General features: G+C 62.8%; 1 protein-coding gene across 2 annotated transcripts in view; it reads right to left on the bottom strand.

Moving 5' to 3' along the window:
• Positions 1–811: 811 nt before the first annotated feature.
• The window catches only part of COL6A2 (collagen type VI alpha 2 chain), a 32,625-nt gene continuing 12,577 nt past the window's right edge, over positions 812–20,859 (bottom strand). Inside the window, exons 2-28 of one of the 2 annotated variants that reach the window (XM_040483708.1) lie at positions 18,083–18,222; positions 17,349–17,947; positions 17,068–17,088; positions 16,300–16,365; positions 15,476–15,529; positions 15,349–15,393; positions 15,085–15,111; positions 14,841–14,867; positions 14,713–14,757; positions 14,145–14,198; positions 13,701–13,763; positions 12,846–12,908; positions 12,542–12,631; positions 11,779–11,841; positions 11,120–11,182; positions 10,863–10,925; positions 10,415–10,477; positions 10,094–10,144; positions 9,751–9,786; positions 9,374–9,436; positions 9,047–9,109; positions 8,827–8,862; positions 8,644–8,689; positions 8,271–8,423; positions 7,592–8,044; positions 7,384–7,422; positions 812–2,041 (exon numbers count right to left, since the gene is read on the bottom strand). In XM_040483708.1, coding sequence (XP_040339642.1) covers positions 1,443–2,041; positions 7,384–7,422; positions 7,592–8,044; positions 8,271–8,423; positions 8,644–8,689; positions 8,827–8,862; positions 9,047–9,109; positions 9,374–9,436; positions 9,751–9,786; positions 10,094–10,144; positions 10,415–10,477; positions 10,863–10,925; positions 11,120–11,182; positions 11,779–11,841; positions 12,542–12,631; positions 12,846–12,908; positions 13,701–13,763; positions 14,145–14,198; positions 14,713–14,757; positions 14,841–14,867; positions 15,085–15,111; positions 15,349–15,393; positions 15,476–15,529; positions 16,300–16,365; positions 17,068–17,088; positions 17,349–17,947; positions 18,083–18,209 — 3,072 coding nt within the window. In that variant the 5' untranslated portion in view covers positions 18,210–18,222 and the 3' untranslated portion in view covers positions 812–1,442. Of the gene's footprint in view, positions 2,042–3,202; positions 4,401–7,383; positions 7,423–7,591; positions 8,045–8,270; positions 8,424–8,643; positions 8,690–8,826; positions 8,863–9,046; positions 9,110–9,373; positions 9,437–9,750; positions 9,787–10,093; positions 10,145–10,414; positions 10,478–10,862; positions 10,926–11,119; positions 11,183–11,778; positions 11,842–12,541; positions 12,632–12,845; positions 12,909–13,700; positions 13,764–14,144; positions 14,199–14,712; positions 14,758–14,840; positions 14,868–15,084; positions 15,112–15,348; positions 15,394–15,475; positions 15,530–16,299; positions 16,366–17,067; positions 17,089–17,348; positions 17,948–18,082; positions 18,223–20,859 lie in introns of those variants that run through there. The other variant, XM_040483709.1, reaches the window with a different exon arrangement.

Consider the following 20,859-nt stretch of genomic DNA (forward strand, 5'->3'; position numbering starts at 1 on the left):
GAGGGGCGCCTGGGTGGCGCAGTCGGTTAAGCGTCCGACTTCAACCAGGTCACGATCTCACGGTCCGTGAGTTCGAGCCCCGCGTCGGGCTCTGGGCTGATGGCTCAGAGCCTGGAGCCTGTTTCTGATTCTGTGTCTCCCTCTCTCTCTGCCCCTCCCCCGTTCATGCTCTGTCTCTCTCTGTCCCAAAAATAAATAAACGTTGGAAAAAAAATTTTTTTTTTAAAAATAAAAAAAAAAAATAAAAGACCAGGGAGTCTGAACAAAAAGTCACTTAGAATCTATCTACCCAAATGGCCTCATGCAAACCGACAAACTTTTTTTTTTTTTTTTTGAGAGACAGAGACAGAGAGAGGGAACAGGGGAGGGGCAGAGAGAGAGGGAGAGAGAACCTCAAGCAGGCCCCGTGCCCACAGCTCTGTGCTCATGACTTGGGGCTTGAACTCAAACAGTGAGATCAAGAGTCAGACACTTAACTGACTGAGCCACCCATATGCCCTACAACAAACATTTTTAAAGCACTTTGGCTTGGTTTGGGGATAGAGAGGGACTTCCCTGAGCAAGTAGCATTCTTTTCAGCTCAATGCCGGCAAGACAGGCGTGGATTCCATGGAATCCATGGTTGAAGCTGTCCAGTCTATACGTTGGGGTGGTGTGGACAGTCAGTGCCCGGAGACAGCACCTGCCCCCAGGAGAGGAGGCCAGCCAGGGTACCATGATCAGTCCTGGTGGCATGTGAACGGTCTGAATGTCTCCATGGCCACTGCTAGGGTCCTTGGTGGGCGCACACATAAGGAGGCGGAGAGCAGGAGGCAGTTCAAAGCCTTTATTGTATGGGGATGAGTGCATACAGGAATGTGCAGGGATGCTGTCACAGCTCAGTCTGGGACAGGTGACCTCCAAAGGCCAGGCGGACACTTTGGAGCAAGCCCAGTGGAGTTGGTGGGGCCCACAGAGACCCTCTGGAGCATACTGGAGGGGCTGAGGAGCCCAGGGCTGAGGCTGGGTGGGGGGCGGGCAGCGAGGGGCCTGTCCGAGCAGGCTCTGGAGCACTGGCCACCAGGGTGCGCCCCGGGAAGCCTCTAGGGTCCAGAGAGGGCATGGAGAGAGGGGCGTGGGCAGGAGGGGTGTAGGGCTGTGGGACCCTCTGGAGGAGCTGGGCGTGGGTGGGGATCCTCCTTTCCTGACCTCACACCCACACCTGGAGAGATCGAGTCCCCAGCATGCGGGGCCTCTGGGTGGGGTCTGAGTAGCACCAAGGATGGGAGGACGGCGCCTGCGGGACCGGGGAGCTGGGGGTGCCAGGCTGAGGGCGCAGGGCAGGGCAGGGCGGGGCTGGGGCCGGGGCAGGGGCGGGTGTGGCCTTGGGGGCTGGGAGTTCGAGATGCTGGCTGGAAGCCGGGGCCGGGGGCGCAGGGCAGGGGACGTCGGGGCGGGGGCTACTAGCAGATCCAGCGGATGAACCTGTCGAAGAAGCCAGGCTGTGCCAGGCTGTCGTAGTCCTTCTCGCGGAAGACGGCGGCCGCGTCGCCCAGGCTGATCTTGGACAGCACGTCCGCGTCCACGTCGCCACCCACGGCCACCACGGTGGGCACCACGTTCTGCTTGCGCATGGAGTGCACCGCCTCCTCCAGGCTGTCGTTGCCCGTGACGCCGTCGGTGAGGAACACGAAGGCCAGCTCGGCGTGGCGGCGCGCGCCCGGGCGCGCACCGCGCACCACGTGGTTGATGGCGTGCACTATGCCCGCGCCCACGTGCGAGAAAGAGTTGAGGTAGCGGGCGCCCTCCAGCGCCTCGTGGATGACCGTCAGGTTGGACGTGAGCGGGAAGGCCACCTGCTGCTCGCCCGGGCCCCCGAACTGCAGCAGGGCCACGCGCGCGTTGAGCGGGTCGTCGTCCCTGCGCGCCAGCGTCAGCCGCCGGGACACCTCCTCCACGAAGCGCCGCGCCTTGTGGAAGTTCTGCTCGCCCAGCCGCTCGGAGCCGTCCAGCAGGAAGACGATGTCCACAGGCCGCTGCGTGCACTGGGCCACGTACAGCTCTGGGGGCAAAACGGGGTGGTGGGCGGGCGACCCGGCTACCTGTCCCGGCCGCCGCAGGCCCTGGCGCAGCCTGGCGCCCCGCCTGGCCGTGCCCTGTGCCCATCTATGTACACCGCCCCCCACTGGAGCCCTAAGAGCCACCAGGGTTGTGGGGTGGCGTCCAAAGTCACCCATCATCGGGAACCCCTACCATAGTGGCCCCAGGCGAGGATGGGGGCTCCTGCCCCATGTCCTCGGAACCTGTCACCATCTTTTCTGGTTTTGCTCTCACCAGGAAATGTCCCCCAACGTGAGGGCGGAGAGGCTTATTTCTACCCTCCAAGCACCGTCTCTCCAGGCCTTCCTGGGCAGGAAGGGGACCCCTGAAATGGCCACAGCCCACAGTACGGGTGGGAGAGAGGGTCAGGGAGGCTGTTTTCGAATTTGTAATCACGTAAAAAGATCTCATAAAGACTTCCAGCCCTGAAGACCTCCAGGTTGCAGGGACGCATCTCTGGCCGTAACCCCCTCAGTCCCTGTTGCCCCAAAGCTGCCAATGCTGGCTGGGCCACACCTCTCCCAGTTTTGGGGGCACAGGCAAGGGGAGCCGGTGTCGTCTCTGACTGGACACCTGTCTGATAGGCGGTAGGCACAGGCGCACCCAGACCCCTGCAGCAGCCTGGGCGACTCTGTTACCTGAGGAGGGCCCTGCTGGTGTCTGGGTGGTCACCAGCCCTGGACACACCAGACAGTGTGGGGGCGAGGCCACGCCTCTGCGGGATGCGGACGCCACAGCACAGCCTGAAAACCCACGCCTCACATACATGTGGCCCTCCCTCCACAGACATGCGGCCAGGCCCCCCCCTGCTGCGGCCTTGCTGGAGACTTCAACCAGAGCCACAGTCAGGGCTGGGTGGCCGGTCCTGCTTGCATTCAGCTCCTGAGCCCTACGGGCCCCCCTCTGGGACGTTGGTCCAGGTTTGCTGACCCCTGGGGCCAGGAGGGTGGGGATCCCATCAAGGAGGTTCTAACTCCTGGCACCAACGACCAGGGCCTCAGCCCAGGACCCAGGTTTGGGGCGGCTCTGCGGGCACTGGGCACCCGCCTGCACAGGGGGCTGCTTCAGTCCAGCCCCCAGCCAGCAGCATGTCGCCCCAGCACATCACTTGCACAGCAACGTGTTCACATTCTTTTTCAGCTTTTATAGAATGTTTAAGATGTGATCACAACATCTGAAGGATGCTCCCCTGGGTGCGTCACCACGCAGTGTGGATGCCAGGCCACCAGCAGATGGAGCAACGATTGCAGGATTCTTTTTAAAGGAGCTTCTATTAATGACATAGCTTATTCTGGGGGCAGTGCGGACAAAAAGCAGCTTCTGCTTTATAAATCCACACAGCCAGGACTTGCTGAAAACGTCTAGCAAGTAGTCTAGGTCCCCCGCGCTCCCAAGTCACTCCCAGCAGAGACACACGTGGGGGGAGGGGAGTTTTCCCCCAGGCATCAACCAGGGAGGTTGACAAAAATGCACAAGGGGTGACCACAGGCAGAAGCTGGAGGGGAAGCTAGGAGTTCTGGGCTTATTTACGAGGCTCTGCTCCTTTCTCTCAATTTTTGGCTAAATAATGGCTCCCCCAAAGATGTCCACATCCGAATCCTGGAGCCTGTGAACATGACCTTATATGGCCCAAAACAAAAACAAAAAACAAAAAACAAAACCAAAAAACCACTGCAGATGGAATTAAATTATGACCTTGAAACTATTCTGGATTCTCCAGTGGGCCCTAAGTGCCACCACAAGCTCCTTACAAGAGGGAGACGGGGCAGTCAGGCTACAAAAGGGACAGGCTCTGTGACAATGGAGGCAGACAGGAACTGGAGGAGGCAGGAAGGATCTTCCCTGGAGCCCCCGGAGGGAGCATGGCTCTGCCACAGCAGGGTCTTGGATTTTCGGCCTCCAGGCTGAGCGAGAATAGATTTCTGTTGTTTTAAGCCCCTTAGCATGTGGTGGCAGCCACCGGGAGCTAACGCAGCTGGGCCGGGCAGCTCTGGCCAGCCCTGCATGTGGGCAGCCCCTGCGGCTTCAGCAGAGGGCCAGTGCGGTCTCAGGGTCCCCCACAATGTCCCTGTGCACCAGCTTAAACGTGTCAATGAACAGTTCCATCCAGTCCTGCCGCTCGTTGCCTGTGGCGAACTTGGCTCGCTCTGCGGTGTAGACCAGCACGGCCACCAGCCTGGAGTAGGCGGCCGGGTCCTGCGTGAACTCCGTGGCGTTTAGCAACTGTTGGATCAGGGGGATGGTCCTGGGGAAGGAGGCATCCGGGCCCTCTTCCGTGCGGAGGAAGGTGACCGGGGACTCGCCGCCAGGCCGCGGTCCATCTGCAGGGGCATCCAGAGAAGGCAAGGGGGTGGGATGAGGAGGCGGGAGGCTGCAGCTCCCCCACTGTCAGCACGGGTGCCAGAGCTCACAGGGGACTTGGGGGCCAGCAGCAAAGCGCATTGCCGGGGAGACGGGAGCAGAAGCACCTCCGGGGTCGCTACAGACCTGGAGACCTGCAAGACTCTTGTACACAAGGTGGCACTGAGGCTTGACCAGTCTCGGGTTGGCTTCTAGCGGCTTGAGGCTGTGCCCCCGGAGGACCCCAGCCCCACTTACAACACCTGACTGAGAAAAGCCAGTGCGGCCAAGAGAGTTTAGTTGGTTCCAGCCCCCACCTGGCGATCGGCAGGGGGGCCCCGGACCCCCTCTCAGAAGAGCTACCAGAAACCTTGCTGTGATAAATCCTCCTTCCTGTGTTGAGGCGCCCATCTTCCACTGCCCAGAACTGTCCCCTCACGGACCCGGGGGCTCCGACACGGACACTCGCGGCGTCAGGGCCTAATCTTGTGGATGCCCTTCTCCAGGTGCGTGCACCACGGCCTCCTGTCCTAATGTTCCAGGAGTTTCTGTGTCCTCTGGGCAGGTGCCAGGTAGCAAACCCAGGCGGCCTGGTCCCGTGGAGCCCACACCCCCGACACGCACACTGCCTCCCGTGCCTGAACCCCTGCACGCCCAGCCCTAGAGAGTCTCCCGCCTCTGGCCCAGGCAAGTTGGGCTCAGGTCGCCCTGGGGCTCCCGCCCCTGCAGCAGCCGCCCAGACCAAGCTCAGTCTGCACCTCAGCTGGTGTCCAGCTCTGTTTCTCTTTGAAGCTCTCGTGGTTCCGACCCAACCAAGCAAGCTGCTCCCTGGCCTAGGGGTGGCTAGGCCTCTGGGTGGATGGAGCCATTTGGCCCAGAAGGTCAGGGTCAAGCCACAGCCAACAGCATCCACCTAACATCCTGTTTTCGGCCTGGAAATGCCCAGAGGCACACCCAGCCCTCAGGGTGCCAGGGGATGGTTCGCGAGATCTTATCCCATAGTTACATCTGCTTTCTTCCTCTCTGGTCACCGCGTCTAGTATGCTTGGAAATTTTGGTCGCTTTAAAGGATGAGCTTATGACTTTAGCAGAAAAGGTAGGAGAAGATGGAAAAGGGTCTCCCAGGGGGACCACCCCTTTTTACTGCAGGGTCTTGGAGGCTCGGGGGAAGCAAGGTCAGCATCCCAGTGGCCAGCGTTACTCTAACAGCAAAACCAGAGACCTCACAAGAAAGGAAATCGCAGCCTGATACTGCTCATGAACACAGATGCAAAAGTCCCCAACGAATTGTTAGCAAACCAAATGCCACAAATATATATAAAACAATTTGTACACCACGACCAGATGGGATTTATCCCAGGTCTGCAAGTTTGGCTCACCATCTGAAAATCCATGCCCTCCATCACATTAACATGCTAAAGAAGGTAAGTCACACGGTCCTATCCAAACATAAAGAAAAAGCACATGACAAAGCCTTCGTACTGGTTCATGATGGAATCCTCGGTGACAAGGAACAGAGGGACCTTCTCAGCTTGACAAAGAACCTCTACAAAGAACCTCAGCTAACTTCGTACTCAGTGCTGAAAAACTCGAAGCTTCCCTGCCACGGCTGGGGCACGGCGAGAGTGTTGGGCCCTGGCACCAGGGGTGAGGCTCTGGGTTCTGGCCTTCAAGGGGCCAGCCTGATGGGGGGGCCCCACCCCAGGACGGGCAGGGCAGGGACACAGTGGGGGCGGGGGGGGGGGAACGGTCGGCAGCTCCGTGTGGCCTCAGGTCTCAGACAGCTGTGGGTACTGCCTCCAGCCATCGCCAGCTGACTCTGGGGACCCCAGGCCCAGGCGGCGTCCAGAGTGATCCCAGAACTCACATAGCCGTGGTGTGGCCAGAGGTACAACCGTGATGGCCACTTTCTGGGATGTTCTCTGTGAGGGGAAGTGTGGGGACTCCTGCCCCCAACCCAAGACAGTTCCTTCCCTCGGGTTGCCTTTGCGCCTTCAGTCCTGCCCCCTGAGGGGTATACACGCAAGCCCAGAAATGCTGACTTTGCACGGCAGACGTGGACGTGGGTGCAGGCCACGCGTTTCCTAGCTGGGTCCTCTGCTGGACCCGGCAGCACGGCCTCACGTGCCCCCACCTCCCCGGGCCGGGTCATGGGAGGATACGGGCCCGGTGCCCGCGGCCCGGCCAGAAGGCACGGGGCTGGTTCCAGAACCCAGGCTGGTGGGGAGGTCTCCACCACACCCAGGGTGCCTCCATGGGCCCCCTGGCCTCAGTCACTGCACAGCTGAGCCTCGGAGGTAGCATCTAGATGCCAGGGGAGCGCGGACGATGCCCGTCCTGCCCCTTCCCTGGCCCCAAGGGACCCCAAGGACAGCCTCTCTGTGCACCCAGCACTTCAACCTCAAATGCAGCGCGACCGTATCAGGCGAGGGCACAGGCCCCGAACACAAGCGGGCGCCTGCTTCCAGAGGCAGTGGCTCAGGGCTGTTGGCGCGGAGGCAAGCGGACGAGCCGGCGCCGTGTGGCGCTTCATGCGTTCACCTCCCGGAGGTGAATCAGCCACTTTGTGGACCGGATCCAGGGCTTCCGCCTGTGGGAGCTGAGATGGCCCTGGGGTGTCTGCTCCTCCCGGAGGGTGGGGACCACAAGGTGACGAGGCTGTGAGTCTGCGCTGGAGACCAGTAGGCTGCCAGCCAAGCGCGGGCCGGGACAGAGCACCTCCCTAACATGTGCTGAGTGGGGGTGGGGAGGGGTGGGGTGGTGACCGAAGGGCTCCAGATGTCAACCCCCACCCCAGCCCCTCCTCAGACATGCCGGGGTCCTGGGGCCTCGAAACCACCGGTGTGGGCTGAGACGCCAACCTGCAGGTGTTTTTCCAGGGAGGGGTCCCGCAGCGGCCCCTCCTGCCCAGCACCCGGTTGCTTGCTAGTCTAGGGCAGGGGGCTTGGCAGCGCCCCGAGTTACCTGTTTGGCAGGGAAGGTCCGGGCACACGATCTGAGGGTCTGGGAGCAAGGAAAGGGGCCGAGGGTCCCGGTCAGTCTCTGCTGGGGCCGGCGGGGGCTGGGCTCCCCGACTGCCCGTGGACGCCCCAGCCCCCTCCCCCCTGCCGCGGGTCCCCCTCCCCACCGGACGGACAGGCCCGGGGAAGCGAGTGGTCTGTCTGCTGCTCACCCGGGCACAGGACATCTTCCATGTCATCGATGAACTTCTCGGCCACCAGGTCAGAGAAGAGGGTCATGTTTCGCACCTGCTGCGGCTTGTCGCAGGCGATGGAGTACAGGTTCTCGCTCTCGTGCCTCTCGTGGAACATGTCACCAATGCCGATGGCTGTCACTGTGACGTCATGGTTGCACAGCGCCCGCAGGTTGAGGTCGTCGTCCCGGGGGTCGTGGCGGCCGTCCGTGATGACCACCGCGAACACGCGGGTCTTCTGGCGCCGGCTCTCCTTGATAAGCTTGTTGTAGGCGAACTTGAGGGCCGAGGGTGTCCAGGTGCCCCCGGCGATCCACTCCAGGTTCTTGACGGCCTCCTTGAAGCTGGACAGGGAGTCGATGCGTTCGTCATCCAGCTGGATGGCTTCGAAGGTGCCCTCGTGGCTGTACTGCACCACGCCCACGCGGGTTCCTGCGGCGGCCAGACACAGGCATGAAGGTATCACCGCCTTGCATCGGTCGCCACCCTCAAGCGGAAACTTGGGGCCCCTGGGCAGAGCTGAGACCCCCTCCCTTGAATTTCTGTCTGTCCACCGACTCTCGTGACGGGACCTCAGGGCTTCCGGCCTGCCTGGCCTCCCTGCCCGTGAGCGGGACCTCCTGACTCCCCACCCGCCCCAACCGCGGGCGCAGCTGACCGGTCTCTGACTTGGGGTCCTTGGCAATGGCCCCCAGCCTGTTGACCACGTTGATGACAAAGTTCTTTTCCAGGGTGAAGTTGGTGTAGCCGATGCTCTCGGAGCTGTCGATGACGAACACCACGTCCAGGGCCCCACACCGCTTCTCGCAGTCTGGGGGTCGGGGGCAGGGTCAGTGGGAGAGGCAGGTGGCTGTGTGCACTGACCCCAGGCCCTGGGAGACACACCCACGGTGCACGGCCAGGCGCACAGGGGGACACAGTGACCTTGAGGGGGAGGGCGCGACCCAGACAGATGACCCTGACCCCTGGACGAGGGCCCCCCAGGGACGCGAGTGGCCTAGCTCCTCCGCCGCGTGGGGGCCAAGACTCACCGCAGCACCCGCATGTCTCCCTCACGTAGGTCATGACGTCGCACTCCTGCGACACAGGGGGGTCAGCCCCGGCCCAAGAAAGCAAGTGCTTGCTGACCTCGGCCTCTGACCTCATCCCCGCCGCCCTTGCTTTCCCGTTTCAGGAGCGAGGGGAACACCATTCCATCTCCACCTGACACTTACCGTGAGGCCGGGATCTCCAGGGGGGCCGGGCTCTCCCTGGAGGAGGAAGGATGACCGTGAGGGGTGGTCCCTGTCTGGGCCGAGGCTGGGCAGCCCCCCACACCCTGTGCACCGACCGCACGGGTCTGCCACCGGCACAGCCCTGAGGTCTGGGGTGCACGCTGGCTGGGCTGGCCCAGGGCTGTGGCCTGAGCGCTGGAGGGACCAGCCACTGACCTACCTCGGGTCCTGGGGCTCCTTTTGGCCCCCGCAGGCCGGGCTCACCAGGGGGACCGGGATCCGCCTGAGGAGGGAGAAGGGCAGGTGGGTGGCAGCCTTGACCTTGGCAGGCCTACAGCCCCTGCACCCCCTGTCCCTGCAGCCCCCGTGCACTCTCAGCCCCTGTACCCCTCTGTACCCCCAGCACCCCGCTGTAGCCCCCGGCACCTCCCCTGAATCCTCCTGTACTCCTGGCCCTTGTAGGCCCCGGAAGCCCCCTGCACTCTCAGCCCCTGCAGCCCCCTGCACCCCCCGGCACCTCCCTGCACCCCTGGCCCTGAGTACTTACAGGCTCACCCTTCTCGCCCTTCCTCCCGGGCTCTCCTTTGGCACCAAAGTCACCTCTGCTCCCCTGAGACACGGGACGCTGGTCAGCCAGGGGTGGGGAGCTGGGCACTGCCTCCACCCCCAGCCAAGACCTCCAGGGTGTCTGCGGGGGTGCAGCCTGCTTTTGTCAGGAAGAGCCTGTGCCTGGCAGTCGGGTTTGCTGCTGGGCCACTACACATGGCATCTCAGGAGAGATGCGGTTTTCCGTCTGACGGAGACTAGCACGTGGCAGTTTCCACCATGCAGAGCTCAGCACGGGAAGCTGGTTGGTGGCCGAGTGGGAGGGGAGGGGCATGCAGGCCACCCCACGGTGGGTGCGGAGCGGGCCTCGGTACGTACCTCAGGGCCGCGAGGACCAGGCTCGCCTTTGTCTCCCTGGGAAGCAAGCACAGGTCATGGTCACGGAGCCTGAAGGGCTGTCCCTCGGGCGGGCGGCTGGCTTTCCCGGGGACCCAGAGATGTTTGGAAGCCACCCCCCCCCCACGCCTTATGGTCTCAGGTGTCACAACCTGTATAAAGCCATGGGGCTGAAGGTGAGTGCCACGGCAGCTGCACCGGGTCTGGGACGATTCCGGGGGCCCTGCCCCTGCCAGGTGACCCTGTGCCCACTCCCCTCACCTTATCCCCTGGCGGGAGGCCCTTGCAGGAACTAGCGGGCCCCCAAACCCATGCCAGGACTTACGGGCGTTCCTCGGGGTCCTGGGTAGCTGAATCCAGGCCTGCCGGGGTCTCCCTGTGGGACGGGGAGGCCGGTCAGGGAGGGTCCAGTGGGAGAGGAAGAGACCGGGCTGGCAGGGACCGAGGACGAGGGCGGAGGGGGCTGGGCTGCTGGCCTGGTGCAGGGCCCCGCCTGGGGAAGGACGTGCTACCCCCCAGGGTGAGAACAGCGGGGGCTGCCCGGCCCCCTCATGTCCCCCACGCCAAGGGGGCCGGGACTGGCACGCTCCCGGCCGCCTCACTCTAAAGCTGAGGCTGGTCCTGTCCAGCAGGGTATGGGGGGTACCTTGGGACCAGGCTGTCCTGACTCTCCACGGGGACCAGCGTCACCGGGGTCTCCCCGAGATCCCTGAGGGCAGAGAGAAAGTGGAGTCAGCACCGATGGGGACTGATCAGCTCCAGCAACACTGCCCTTCTCCCCTGCTGCCCTGGGGGGACCGGGCGCCCTGAGCTTTAAGGCCCGCCTCTTCTTCTATGTGCCGCAGCCTGGCCCCCAGATTCCACACCCTGTCTCCCCCTTGCTGCCTCCCAAATGATAAAGCTGGACGCCTCAGGGCAGGGCGTCCGTGTGAGGTGCACAGTGGCTCTCGTCCCCCCACTGTGCTGCTGTCCGAGTGGGTCATGGAGACAGTGTCCTGCCTGGGAACAGTGTCCTGAGGACAGGAGGACCCAAGTGGCATTACAGGGTGGGGGCCCCAGAACCTCAGGGCCCTCCCAGGTGTCCTGCTGCTGACCTTCTTCCCGGGCTCTCCGAGAGCCCCCTGAGGGCCTCTGGGTCCAGGCAAGCCTCGGTCTCCCTGAAAAGAAATCGGATGAGGGCACCTCAGAGACCCCGCTGTTGATCACTGCAGATTAGGCAGGGATGGTGGGGGGGGGGGTTCCTCCTGCTCTCCAAGAGGCCCTGGGCAGAAGAAGGACAGGGGGTCCGAGTTCCCCCCCTCCAGCCGGGGAGCTGGGTGCCCGCCCTGGGAGGATGAGTGGCCTCACTTACCTTGGCTCCTTTGTTGCCAACCTCTCCAGCCAGACCCCGGGGCCCCTCAGGGCCAGGGTCTCCCTGTTGGAAGAGAGGCCCAGTTAGCCTGGGCATGTGGAGGGGCAGGGGAGAAGAGGGGATCATTTAACTTCCTAGAGGGGAGGATGCCAGATTATGGCAGGTTTCGCTGGAACAGCAGCCCTGCTCATGCAGGTTCATGCACCAGGATAGGGACTACCACCCATTTCCCAGAGGAGGAAGCCCCTCCTTCAAGCCCTTGACCCAGGTCTTGTGGGATACGGTCAGCCCTCAGATTTTACCACAAAGACAAAGACATCCTGAGTTAGCTACAGGAGTGTGTGTGTCTGCAATCGAAAGCTGCGGGGTGGAGCAGTGCGAAGCCTGCACAGCTGTGCATGTCACTCATGAAACTGGCTTTATCCTGCCCACGCTCCTCGGCAGGGCTTGTGGGTGGGGATGACCTGCCTCCTGTTTTCTGAGAACCTGTAGGAGGTGCCTCTGCCCCCACCAATGGCCAGGACCCAGGGGTCACTTTTGTTTTCCTGGGTGAACCATGGTGGGGGGATGTTGGTTGTCCGTTGTCCCATGGCCCTGTCGACACCACGGTGAGACACTGGTGCAGACTCAGCCAACAGCTGCCCTTCTCAGACACTCACCTTCTCACCCTTGGGGCCGTCACCGCCCGGGCTGCCCTTGGCTCCTGGGTCCCCTCTGCGCCCCTGCAGAGAACAGAGGAGGCCTTGGTGGTAGGGCCCTGTGGGGCCTCCACGCTCTGCTCTCCACACTTGGACATGGACTTTGGGGGAGGGGCCTTGGTCATCTGTTGGGTAAGTTTTGTTGTACCCAAGGATTTAGGAAATGAGGAGTTCCTGATCCGCTCGTAAGACCTAGTCAATTAGGAGTTTTAGTTGATGTGACTGGGGCCCAGCTTGGACCAGCCATCAGCACGGTCACTCTGTTCACTTCTGGGCGAGGCCAGTCCTCGGGATGTGTCCCCTCTGAGGGTCAGGCTGGGACCAGGTCCCATTTGACCTGCAGGAGCCATGAGGGGACAGCTGGGCGGGGTCACCGTGAGGGACCCACAGGGTGCACGCCTGCGTGTAGGTTCAGCCCTCGGAGTGTCTCGCTGGGAGGGCACTGTGGGGACACCAGGTCCGTTCCCAGGCAGCGGAGCCTGGCCAGCAGGGGTCTGGCCCTGCCTGAGTGCTACCGCAGGCGGTCTGTTGCGCCAGGGGGCAAGGGGCACACGAGGAGCAGCTGGAGGATGCAGGGCGCAAAGAGGCCCCAAGCAGGGTGTGGGGGGTGCCCCTGCAGGCGGGGCTGGGTGGGCAGGCCGGACCCAGAGGGAACAGCTCACACCGGCCGGCCGCCACTGACCTCTGGGCCCCAGGGGTCTGTGGGGGAGGAGCGTGAACTCACAGGCTCGCCTTTGGGTCCTCGGGGGCCAGGCCCGCCCTTGGCTCCTTTCACACCGGGACTTCCGGGGGCCCCGTTGTTGCCTTGATACCCCTGCGGAGAGGAGACATGTGAGCCACGGCAGGGAACGGCCCCGCTGAGCGTCCTCACTCCACAGCCCGGCCGCCGTCGGGTGGGTGTGGGGGGCCCCGGTCACCCGGCAGCGTGCGCAGAGCACAGGGCCTTCCTGCGCTCCCTGCTCTGTGCCGGCGGGCGCGGCTGCTGTCTGGCTGCAGCGGGAGAGCGGGGACCCGCCAGGGGCACTTGCCTTGCTGCCTTTGGCCCCGTTGTCTCCTGGGGGTCCTCTGCGTCCTGGGCGGCCAGCATCTCCCTGGCAAAGTTTGGAGAGATCAGTTTCCCATCCCTCGGACGCTGGCAACAGGGCAGGACCCTGCTCTCGAGGGGTGGGCCCCGCACAGCCGCGCGGGCGAGTTCGCCAGGCAGGGGCCCGGCGAAGGGCTGTCCTTCCTGCTCCTCCGGCGGCCTGGGCAGCCAGGAGGGTGGACGCAGAACACCCGAGGGAGCTGAGAGCTTTCCAGAGGGGGCCCGGAGAGGTCTGGGAGGGGATTGGGCTTGTTGCTGTGGCCATCGGGGCACCGCAGAGCTGAGCCAGGATACACGGTCCTAAGCTGGCCATGGACTGCTACCGTTTCGGGCAGGCCACTCTGTGGCCCCCTGTGTGAGAGCACTGCCAGGGCGTGGGTGTCCCATGACCCCCTGGGCGTGGGCACCCGCAACCCTCCTGAGTGCAAGCACCCCGTAACTCCCCTGAGTGTGAGTACCCCACAGCCCCAGGGCGTGGGTACCCCATGATCCCCTCCCGAGTGTGAGTACCTCTGACTCCCAGTGTGAGCACCATACACCCCATGGACATGGGCACCCCTTGACCCCTCTGGAGGCGGGCACCCCGTGACCCTCTTGAGTGTGAGCACCCCACACCCCCTGGACATGGGCACCCTGTGACCCCTCAGGCAGGGTACTCCCAGGCCTCCTGCCTGATAGCCGGTTTGCAGGGACAGGCCCTCTCGGCCAGGCTGCCTCTCCCCGGGGCCTGGTGCTGCAGGTGGGGAGAGGGCCACTGGGTCTGTCGTGGAGGGCCTGCCACCTTGGCCAGGCAGCCTACCTTGGTGCCCTGGTCCCCTTGCTCCCCAGGGCTGCCGGCATCGCCTGCGTATCCATCGGGGCCCTGCAAGACAGGATGTTAGGGCTCCTGCCCCGAGCGGTGCCGGGGTTTCCCGGTCAGCTCGGGGCTGGCTGGGGGAGGGCGGCAAACACCCACTGTCTGGATTGAGTGCTCCGCCTGGGTCTCTGCTGCCAGAACCCTCCATCAGGACTCTGAGAAGTAGCCGCCCTTGACCTCCCCCAGAATTCCCTGAGGTTACTCCCTCCTGTGTGACCACGGCCCCAGCTGAACCCTGGGTGGGAGTCAGGTACAGGCAGGAGAGGGGCTGAAGGAAGGGTCTGAGCTTCCTTGCTGCAGCTCGAGGGGCTGGCCACCACCCTGCCCACCCTGCCGGGTACCCAGAGCCGGGGGCTTAACCGGAGGAGGAACACAAGCTGGGCTTACCCGACTCCCGGGGTCTCCCTTGCAGCCAGGAGGCCCAATGCGCCCCAGTTTGCCCTGGAGGAGAGGAGGGGAGGGGAGGAGAGGGGCAGGGTGCGTCAGGGAGGTGTACCAATCATGGGTGTATGCACAGGTGCGGTCTGTGTGGCTTCCACACCCACGGGCACACAGCTGTGTTTCAGCGGCTCGACTGCATGGGGGCATTTCTGTGGGGTGACGGTGAGTCCCCGGGCCGTAGCCAGAACAGAGGGTCCGAGTGCCTCTCCCCGTGCCCACACGTGTGCATGTGCGCAGCCTGCCAGGTGGGCCAGATCTGGAGCACAGGGTGGGCCCTCGGGAACAAATGTCCACTGGCTCTGTCGGTGTTATTTGTCCCGTGTCCACTGGATAGGTGCCACTGGGACCCATCAAGCTACGGGCTGTGGGCAGTGGCCGGTGGGGCCCAGAAGTCTGGCCCTAGGTAAGAACCTGAGGGTCTCCCGGAGGCTCGCTTACCCCCCATACGTCGGAAACACCGATATGCACCTGCACTCCCGCCCAGCCCAGGGAGGGTGCCCAAGACGCACTCTACCTTCTGTCCATCCGTCCCGTTCTTGCCAGCCAGGCCAGGGGCCCCCTGGAGGGAGAGGTGTGATCGTCAACCCGGGAGCAGCAGGAGGGTGGGGCACCCGGCCCGCCCGGCCTGCACAGCCAGCTTACCTTCCGCCCGTCAGCTCCAAATTCACCCTGTGCAGGAGGAAAGCGAGGTGGGTCAGTTAGGCGCCTTCAGCATCGCAGACACCGCTGCCTCAGGGGCCCAGGTCTGCCTTGGACCAACGAGGCCACAAGGGCCCCCGAGAGGGCCGCTCGTGGCATGACGACGGGTCCCTTGCCCTGATGGGGGCCACAGGCTCGCTGACGGATGCTGCTGGGGGCTGGGGTCGTGGCTGTGTCAGAGTCTCACCTTCTCTCCTTTGAAACCAGGAACACCCTGAGGTTGGAAGGAAAAAAGAGCAGCGTCACTGTGGGGTGTGAGCTGCACCCACGGGCTCAGGGGAACAGCGGCTGGGTGTCAGCCTCAGGCGGGGTGCTCGATTCGGGGACGACTTCCAAAATATCGAGATGCTTCACTTCTTGCGTTGGGGGTGGAGAGGGTGGCCAGCCCCACCTGACCCAGGCTTGTCCCCACGTCCCACCGGCCATGGGGGCAGAGCGGGCAGCAACTTGCCTTGGGTCCCGGGAATCCAATGGGGCCTTCGATGCCTGGATCTCCCTGTGGAAGAACAGAGGCCACAGCTATAACCCCAGTCCTGGAGAAGCACGGCCGACGGGGCAGGGGTGGGGAGGACACTCACCTGTCGTCCTTTCTGCCCAGGCTCTCCTGGCTCACCCATGTTGCCCTTGGCACCCTAAAAGCAGATGATGGAAAAAGGGGTAAACTAAGGCAGAAAGAGGACAAGAGACTGCAGGAAGCAAGAGGGCAGAGGCTTCTGTACTGCTGTGTCCTGTTTTGGGGCTCCTCTGTGGCCCCACAGAGGCCAGCTGTGGTCCCTGAGGCAACTTCCAGCGACCCGCACCCGGGAGGACCACGGCGGCCAGAGCTGTGGCCACATCCATGCCTGGGCACCACCACCCAGGAGAGAGGGCAGTGCGAGTGTTTACCCGGAGGCCTGGTGGACGTGTGTCTACATCTCTACTGGTTTAAGCAGCTCCCTTAGAAAAGGCGAAAACCTGAGGCTACGTGGTAACAACTTCCCCATAACTGTCTCTGGGTGGGGGGCGCTCAGCCCCCCGAGGCCTCCCTCCCTCCTCGGCCTTTATCTATAACCTTTGACGTGAACTAGTGGTATTTCTGATACCCTGGTAGTCAGTGTTGTAAGAAAAATGGAAACCTGCCTGTTTGACAGACGGCAGAAGCGGGTGCTTTGCATGAATTAGCAACCGCATCACTACACAAACCTGCTTCCGGTTTCGCTGACGTGCTCGAGCAGGCTGCTTTACCAACCTCAGTACTAACAGAACTGTTCCTACTTTCCTCAAAACGCCATTTAAAAGGACGTAGATAAAAACTGAATTTTGGTACTTCTAAGGTCCGAAGCATTGAGGCCATTCGAGGTGTGGTTGGTCCTAAATTTGGAGCTGAAGAGGCCAGGCCCGGGGGGCCGTGCAGGCGTCTTACCTTCTGTCCGCGGTAGCCCTTGGGGCCGGGAGGCCCGGGGATCTCCAGGCAGCTCACCTTGTAGCACTGAAACAAGAAGCAAGCGGCGTCCAGTAAGGCCCGGGTGGGAGGCCCACTGGGGGGTGGGGTGTGGCGAGCACGGGCTGGAGGCAGGAGCGGACTCAGGAGGTGCCTGGGAAGCCCAAGCCCACACACACTCTGGTCACGTTTGGGAAAACCGAGGCTGGGTTAAACAATGTCTGATCGTAGCCACTTATGCCTGCGTGTCAAACCACCGTGTTTGTGAGCAGCTGTTCTGGGAAGGGGCGTGTTTGCGGGAACCTCGCAGAGTGGGAAGCGACCGTTCCGGGCTGTGAGCTGGCGCTGAGGACGCACAGGGACAGGGGAGTGTCAGAGCTGAAGGTCCCGAGCCACACGGCACACGAGCCCCCTGCCCGTCCTGCTGGCCTGGCTCAGGTGGACAGAGCCCACCAGCGTGGAGGGCGACCCTGAGCCTTGGTCCTTGTGGTGTGTGCTCGGTGGTGACCCTAATGCCCACCCCCGGGTTTAAACAGCCTGGTTTTGGACAGGAGCCCTTCATGCAGACTTAAGAGTCTCAGGCCCAAACGTGGAGCAGAGGGGCCTTGCTGCCTGGCCTCCGCTTGTGTGTCCTAGACGCCGGGGAGCACCAGGGGGCTGGCACGGGGGTAGTCCCTCCTGGGTCAGCGCCTCAGAGGCCCAGCGAGCAGCACCGGGCCAGGGCTGGCAGGAACGGTAAACGTCTCTCACCTCTCCATAGGCTTCATGTTTCTGCAGGAAAGACAGAGAAACCCTGCTTAGCTGAAGCTGCAGGTGGGGCAGCATTGCATCTGGGTGGGAACACTGCACACTGGGGCAGGGGGAGACCCTGCCCGGGGCTTACCCTCTCCGGATGCCTCCCTCACAGATGGGTAAACTGAGGCCCAGAGCAGTGTATGGCCCGCCGCCGTCCCGGGTAAGTGGGTCCCAGGGCTCTGGCCCCCACCGTCCCCTCCTGGTGCCCCGCGGGTTAGGGTCAGGGAGCAGCTCACCATGACCTTGATGATGCGGTTGATGGTGTCCTGGTCGATCTCCGAGTCGGGCTGCATCGTGGCGTAGTTGTTGCGGTAGAGCTCCAAGGGCATGCTGGCGATGTCCCGAAGGCCCTGCTCGTTCAGCAGGTTCTGCCTGGGGGCCACGGCGAAGAGCCGGATGCCCTCCTCGCGGGCCTTCTCGGCCTGCAGCTTGATGCCCCCGCACGGGCTGCCGGTGACGTGGCCGTCGGTGATGACCACCGCGAAGTTGACCGCGCCCTTGCTCTTGTGCTGCCGGATCTCCTGGGTCATGTTGGCCAGCGCGCAGTCGGTGAAGGTGCCCCTGCGGAAGGACTGGATGCCCTGCAGGCTCCTGGTGAAGGAGGCCCGGTCGCTGTCGGGCGGGCTGAACACCTCCACCAGGTCGGAGAAGTGTAGGCCGCCATAGCGCCAGCTCAGGACCACCTGGTCCAGGTAGGCCTCGTCCTGCAGCTGGCTGGTGAACTGCTTCACGAACTGCCGCATGTGGTCGAGCAGGCTGTCGGTGGGGGACTGCATGGTGATGCTCTCCGACGTGTCCAGCACGAAGTACACGTTGATGGGGCAGTCGGCCTTCTCTGGGGGGGCGGGGCACGCGTCACCGGCCGCCCCGGTGGAGGGAGGCCCCGCGCCCGCGGGTTCGGGGCTCTGCCCCCACAGCGGCCCCCTGCTGCCCACCCCGGGCCCCGGCCCCCGGCCCCCGCGGCCAGTACCTGGGCAGTGGTTTCTGTCAGAGGTGCTGGGGCTGATGAGCTCCTGCTGCTGGGCACGGGGGGTCCCCAGGAGCCCCCAGAACAGGAGGGCGGAGCAGGGGCCCCGGAGCATCTTGGTAGCACCCATGCACTCTGGTGTCCTGCAACAGGGAGGAGCGGCCACTGCAGACGGCGCTCGCGGCTCGTGCTGCGGCACCTCTGCGGGCCCCTGGGGCCCTCCTCCCCAGGCGGTGGGAGCGGGCGGTGCGTGGGCTCAGGGAGACGCCCTCTTCCCTCGCCCTAGGCGGGGGCAGGCCGCACACATTTAGTGGGCTAAGAGACTGCGAGCTTTGGGCTTGATTCTGGGTGGATTCAGACGTTCCTGTCTCTGCCCTGCGGGGCTGGGTGCACTAGGCAGATGGCGCGTTCTCGGAAACTGACGTGCCAGTGGCAGGCGTTGGTGACAATGAGCACAGTGCAGGGGGCCTGGGGGCGGGCAGGGCAGAGGGGTCAGTTGGGGTGATTGGGAGGAGGGGTAGCAGGGGAGGGGAGGAGAGGCCCAGGCTGGGGCAGGGTGGCCTTGGCGGTCGATGCCAGCCATCCAGCTGACCCCATGCTGACAGACCAGGGGGAGCGGCCTTGGGATGGGGTGGGGGGGATGAGAGGCAGACAGGCCCGGGGGGGCTGGCAGGCGGTGAGTGCCAGGGTCCCGCTCTGTTGGGGGAACAGCGGCGCTGGATGGCGGGGGGTCCTTCCCCAGTGCGGCTCACCGTGTCCTGTCATGTCTTCGTGGGGACCGAGGCTTCCCTGCTGCCCCTTGCCACCAGACAGATGGGGAGACGGCCTAGGGCATGGGTGGGTGGCTGGGTGGCCTCTGGGGACCAGGAGGGAGAGGAAGGGGCTGGTTCTGCGGGATTCGCACAACCTGGGTCACATAAATGCCTCGCTGCCTTTCAGAGCCCCCACAGCAGAGAATGCTGCCCCAGCAGGGACTCCTGGCCTGCCAGTGGGGAGCACTGGTGGGCTGGGCCCTGGGGGCAGTTGGTGTAGTTTCCCTGGTGATGCCCCTCAGCGCATCACCTCTTTTGAGAGGAGGTGGATTTGGGCGGGGGGCAAGTTTAAGGTTCAAGGTCGCTTGGGTTGACGGTAAGAGGGGCTGGTCCTGGTAAAGTTAGGGGTGAACAGGACAGGGCCCTGCCTCCCCAGCAAAGGTCATGGTCAGGTCAAGAGGCCATGACCCTGCAGGCAGAGGCTGTGACCCAGCAGGGCGGTGACGATTGCCCAGACTAAAGCAAGCCCAGTGGGTGTGCCAGGGAATCCAGGGGAGCTTCCTGCATGGGGTGCTGGATGTGCCCAGACGGAGGGGACTGGCTGGAGGAAGGCGAGCTCCTGGCTGAGGGAAGGTTCATTCAGGGAGGGCTGGGGGCAGCCCTTGGCTGAGGCGCGGGTCGGAAAGGTGGCGTGAGGGGCAAGCGAGGGGCTTCCCGAAGAACCTGGAAGCCGGAGGAAGTCAGGCTGCATCAGTCAGAGCAAAGAGGTCCAGAGCCATCAACCACTGGTGACGGCCGCTGTGGTCGCTGTGGGACCTTGGCAGGGCAGGGTGGGGGCTGGGCAGGGCTGAGCACTGGGATGTGGGTGCAACTCTGTCCTCTACGGCCCTCGCCCTGCTGCCCCCAGCCGGGGAGCCTTGAGTCCCATCCTGTCCTGTCTGCTATGGGAGGGGAGGGGTTGCTGAAGGACCGGGGGTTCTGTGCCCCGCTCGGCCCCGCTCTCCATGGGTGCACACACACTGCACAAACCACACATATCACACACACCCACACACGTGCTACTGCACACACAATCAATTAAAAGAGGCGCCCATAATAAGGTGTTCTGGTGAAAAATCTTACTCTCAAATGAAATGAAGGATTAAAAAAGTCATCTACACAGGAGAAAACACAATAGCAGCAACAAAATACGTAAAGGACCTAAAGGGAAGAGTTATTTTGGTGTGTGGTGGGCAGCCTCCAGGGGGGGGCCGATGACTCCTGCCTCCTGGATCTCACGCCCTTCTGAAATCCTCACGCACTCAGCTGTCACTGGCCTGTGTGAGCTGTGGACAGTGTGTGACTTCCAAGATGAACTCACAGAAGGCATCACGGCTGGTGCCTGGCCCTCTCCCGGGTCACCCACTGGAAGGACGCCAACCGCCATAACATGAAGACGCTCACGCGGCCTCTGCAGAAGCCCACGAGGGAGAACCGAGGCCTCCAGCCAACAGCCAGGTGAGCGAGCCACTGCAGAAACACATCCTCAGCCCAGTCAAGGCTTCATGTGAGCGGAGCCCTGGCCAATTCCCTGACTGTGACTGCAGCTCATCAGGGACCCTGGGCTAGAATCACCTGGCCAAGCCATTCCTGCATTCCTGACCCAAATAAACTATGACATAGCAAACGCTCACTGTTTTAAAGCCCTAAGTTTGGAGGTAATTTATTACACAGCAACAGATAACTAATTAAGGCATCAAACTTTTCCTCCACAATATTATAGACAGAAAAACAATGAGACCGTAACTGCAGAATTTTGTGAAGAAACTAAAATGAACCAAAGATGTCTGTCTAGTCAACCTAGCTTTATGTAAAAGATAAAAGGTTCAGATGTGCAGGGGCTCACCTACATACCATTTCTAAAAAAATTCTGCAGACAACAGAGAAATGAGTAAGAGTAAGTGAGAGAGCAAAGAAACCTGAGAAATACAGTAAAATATAAAAAATGAAGGAAAAAAGGGCCAGAAAGCACAATTAAATGCCAGAAAC

Source organism: Herpailurus yagouaroundi, unplaced genomic scaffold (assembly GCF_014898765.1).
Source record: "Herpailurus yagouaroundi ecotype Mexico unplaced genomic scaffold, PumYag 162, whole genome shotgun sequence".
NCBI lineage: Eukaryota > Metazoa > Chordata > Mammalia > Carnivora > Felidae > Herpailurus > Herpailurus yagouaroundi.